This window comes from Oratosquilla oratoria, unplaced genomic scaffold (genome assembly GCF_046742065.1).
Source record: "Oratosquilla oratoria isolate Oo_2021 unplaced genomic scaffold, ASM4674206v1 SCAFFOLD260, whole genome shotgun sequence".
In the NCBI taxonomy this organism is placed as follows: domain Eukaryota; kingdom Metazoa; phylum Arthropoda; class Malacostraca; order Stomatopoda; family Squillidae; genus Oratosquilla; species Oratosquilla oratoria.
Genome location: NW_027467612.1, coordinates 141,239 through 144,637, shown reverse-complemented (window position 1 = coordinate 144,637; position 3,399 = coordinate 141,239). Strand labels below are relative to the sequence as shown.

Below are 3,399 nucleotides of genomic sequence, written 5' to 3'. Positions count from 1 at the left end.
CTTGCTGTTAACTCCTTTTTCTCCTCTCTGTCCTTCTCGCTTGTTCTCTCACTCTTCCTTCTCTCTTTGTCCTTTCTTCTCTTTCTCTTCTCACCTCTTTCTTTTCTGCTTCTTTCTCTCTTTTGCTCTTTCTCTTCCTTTCTTTATCCGCGGTTGCGGGTCTCCTGGCTCTTTTCTCTCGCTTTTTGTGCGTTTCTCTTCTCTTCGTTCCTCTTGGTCTTTGCTTATCTCTGTCTTTCGGCTCTTTGATCTTCTCTTTTTTTTCGTTCTGTCCCCTTTTCGTTACTCTTTTCCTTTTCTCTCGTTCTCTCTTTACTCTTCTTTTCTCTCTCTTTTCTTTTCTCTCTTCTCCCTTTTGATCTGCGCTGCGCTTTTTCCTCTTCTAGTTCTCCCAGCTTTCTTTCGCTTTTTCTTTTCACTCTCTTTCTTTGCTTTGTCTCCTCGTTCTTTTCCTCTTTTGCTTCCCAACTTTTCTTGCTATTTCTTTTCTCTGCTTTCTCTACTTTCTCTTTTCTTTACTACTTCTGTCGCTCTTTTCTGTGGCTTTTCTCGTCCTTCGCTCTCTTTTCTCTTCCTCTCTCTGTCTCTTCTCTTCCTTCTCTCTTTTTCTCTACCCCCCCGTCCTTCTCTCTGTTTCTATTTTCTTTCTAGTTATCTTCTCTGTTCTCGTTTGCTCGTTTTTCTCTTCTAGTCTCTCCCAGCTCTCCTTTTTCTCCCTTCGCTTTTTTCTCCTTTCTCTCCGTGTTCTCTTTCTTGTCTCTCTTTTTCTCCTTTTATCTTCTCTCTACTTCGCCCTCTGTCTTTATCTCTTTTGCCTCTCCCTTCTCTGCTCCTCTCCCTTCTTTGATCTCTTTGCTCTTCTCTCTCTTTCTCTGCTTCTCTCTCCTCTCCTTCCTCTTCGTTCTCCTTTTCCTCTCTCTCTCTTGTTTTCCCTCTCTCTCTCGCTTTTCCCTTCCCTTTTCTCTCTTTTCTGTCTCTTTTCTTTTCTCTTCTTTCGCTCCTTTTTCTTTTCTTCTTTCTCTCTTTTTCTGTCTCTTTCTCTCTTTTTCGTTTTCCCCTCTTCTCTCTTTTCCTTTCTCTTCTCTCTCTTTCTCTCTTGTTTTTTTTTTCTCTCTTTTCGTCTCTTCTTGTTCTCGCTTGTTCTATTTTTTCTTTTCTTCTTCTTTTTTCTCTCTCTTTTTCCTTTTCTCTTCTTAGTCTCTCTTTTTCCTTTCTCTTTTTCTTTTCTTCTCTTTTCTGTCTTTCTCTCTCCTTTTCTTTTTTCTTCTCTTCGTCTTTTTTCTTTTCTTTATCTGTTCTCTTCCTTTCTTTTGTTTCTCTTCTTTTTTTTCCCCTTCTTTTTTTCTCTTTTTCTTCTCTTTTTCTCTCGTCCTTTTCTTCTCTTTTTCTCCTCTTGGCTGCTCTTTTTCTCCTCTTTTCGCTCTTTTCGCCTCCCTTTCTCTCTTTTGCTTTTTTCCTCTCCCCTTTCTCTCTCTCTTTTCTCTCTTCTTTGTCCACCTTCTCTTTTTCTCTTCTCTCTCCTTTTGCTCTCCTTCTCTCACTTTCTTTCTCGCCTCTCTTCTCTTTTCTCCTCCTTTCTCCTCTTCTCTTTCTTTTCTTTTTCTCTTCTCTTTTTTCTCTTCTCTGTTCTCTTTTCCCTCTCTGTTCTCGTTCTCTTTTTCTTCGCTTCTCTCCTTTTTTCCCCTCTCTCGCTCTTTTTCTCCGTCTCTCTCTTTTCTCTTGTTTCTTTCTGTCTTTTCTTTCTTTTCTTCTTTCCCCTTTTTTCTCGGCTCTCTCTTTCTTTTGTTTTCTCTCTTTTCTTTCTCTTCATTTCGCTTTTTTTTTCTTCTCTCTTCTTTTCTTCTCTCGCTTTTTCTTTTCTTGTCTCCTTTCTCTTTTTCTTTCTCTTCTTTCCTCTCTTTCTTTTCTCTTCTTTTTCTTTCTCTCTTTTCTCTTCTCTCTTTCCTCTTTCTTCTTTTCTCCTCTTTCTCTCTTTTCTTTTCTTTCTTTTTCTCTTTCCTCTCTCCTTTTCTTTCTCTTCTCTTTCGCTTTCTCTCTTTTCATCTCCTTTTCTTTTCTCTTTTTCTTTGCTCTTTTTTCTCTTGTTCTTTTTCTTCTTCCTCTTCTCTCTTTCTTCCTCTTTTTTCTCTTTTTCTTTTCTCGTCTTTCTCTTTCTTTTCTATTCGTTCTCTCTTTTCTCTTCTTCCATCTTTTCTCGGTTCTTTCTCTCTTCTCTCTTTTTCTCTCTCCCTCCTCTTTTTCTCTCTCCCTCCTCTTTTTCTCTCTCCTCTCTTTTCTCTTCTCTTTCTTTTTCTCGCTCCTCTTGTTTCTCTTCTCTTTCTTTGTTCTCTGTCTTTCTTTCTTTTGCTCTTTCTCTCTTTTCTTCTCTTTTTTCTCTGCTCTCTTTCTCTCTTCTCTTCTCCTTTTCTTTCCCTCTCTCTTCTTTCTTCCTCTCTCTCTCCTTTTTCTCTCTTCTCGTTTCTCTTTTTCTCCCTCCTTTTTGTCTCTCTCTCTTTTCCTTTCTCTCCCTCTCTTTTCTCCTTCCTCTCCCTTTTCTCTCTTTCCTCTCCTCTTGTCTCTCTTCTCTCTCCTCTTTTTTCCTCTCTCATTTTCTTCTCTTTTCTCTCTTCTCTTTTCGCTCTTCTTTTTCCCCTCTCTCTTTTTTCCTCTTTCTCTCCCTTTCTCTTCTCTCTCTCTTTTCTCTCCTTTTCCCTCTCTCTCCGTTCTCTCCTCTCTTCTCTGCTTCTCTCTTTCGCTCTTTGCCTTTTCTTTCTCTCCTTTTTCTCTCTCGCCTCTCTCCCTTTCTGTTCTTGTTTCTCTCTTTTCCCTTCTTTCCTCTCTTCTCTCTCTTTTCCCTTCTCTTTTTCTCTCTTTTTTCTCTCTGCTCTTTTGTTCTCTTTCTTCCGTCCCCCTTTTTTCTCTCTTCTCTTCTCTTCTCTTTGTCTCCCTCTCTTTTTCTCTCTCACGTCTCTCTTTTTCTCTCCTTCTCTTTTCGCTCCTCGCTCTTTTCTCTCCTCCTTTTTCTCCCTCCCTCTCTTTCTCTCCTCCTGTTTCTTTTTCTCTCTTCTCTCCTCTTTTTCGCCTCATTCTTTCTCTCTTCTCCTCCTCTTTTTCTCTTCTCTCTCTTCGTTGCTCTCCTCTTTCTCTTGTCTCTCTTTTTCTCCCTCTCTCTCTCCTCTCTTTTTTCTTCTCCCTCTCGTTCTCTGCCCTCTTTCTCTCTTCCCTCTCCCTCTTCTCTTTTCGCTCTTCCTCTTTTCCCTTCCCGCTCTTCTCTCCCTCTTTTCTCTCTTCCTTTTTTCTCCCTCTCTCCTTTTCTCCCTTCTCTTCGTTCTCCTCCTCTTTTTCTCCCTTCTCTCTTTTCTCCCCTCCTCTTTTTCTCCTTCTCTCTTTTTCTCCCTCTCTCTTTCTCGCTCCTCTTTT

The 3,399-nt window shown here is 40.3% G+C and overlaps 1 protein-coding gene across 1 annotated transcript; it reads right to left on the bottom strand.

Annotated features, from left to right (window-relative positions):
• Positions 1-1,770: 1,770 nt before the first annotated feature.
• On the bottom strand, positions 1,771-3,073 carry LOC143022990 (uncharacterized; the record flags this gene model as incomplete). Its single annotated transcript, XM_076181425.1, has 2 exons — positions 1,771-1,829; positions 3,026-3,073. Coding segments are annotated over 2 exons (107 nt in total), but the record flags the coding sequence as incomplete, so codon positions are not given.
• Between the last annotated feature and the right edge of the window lie 326 nt (positions 3,074-3,399).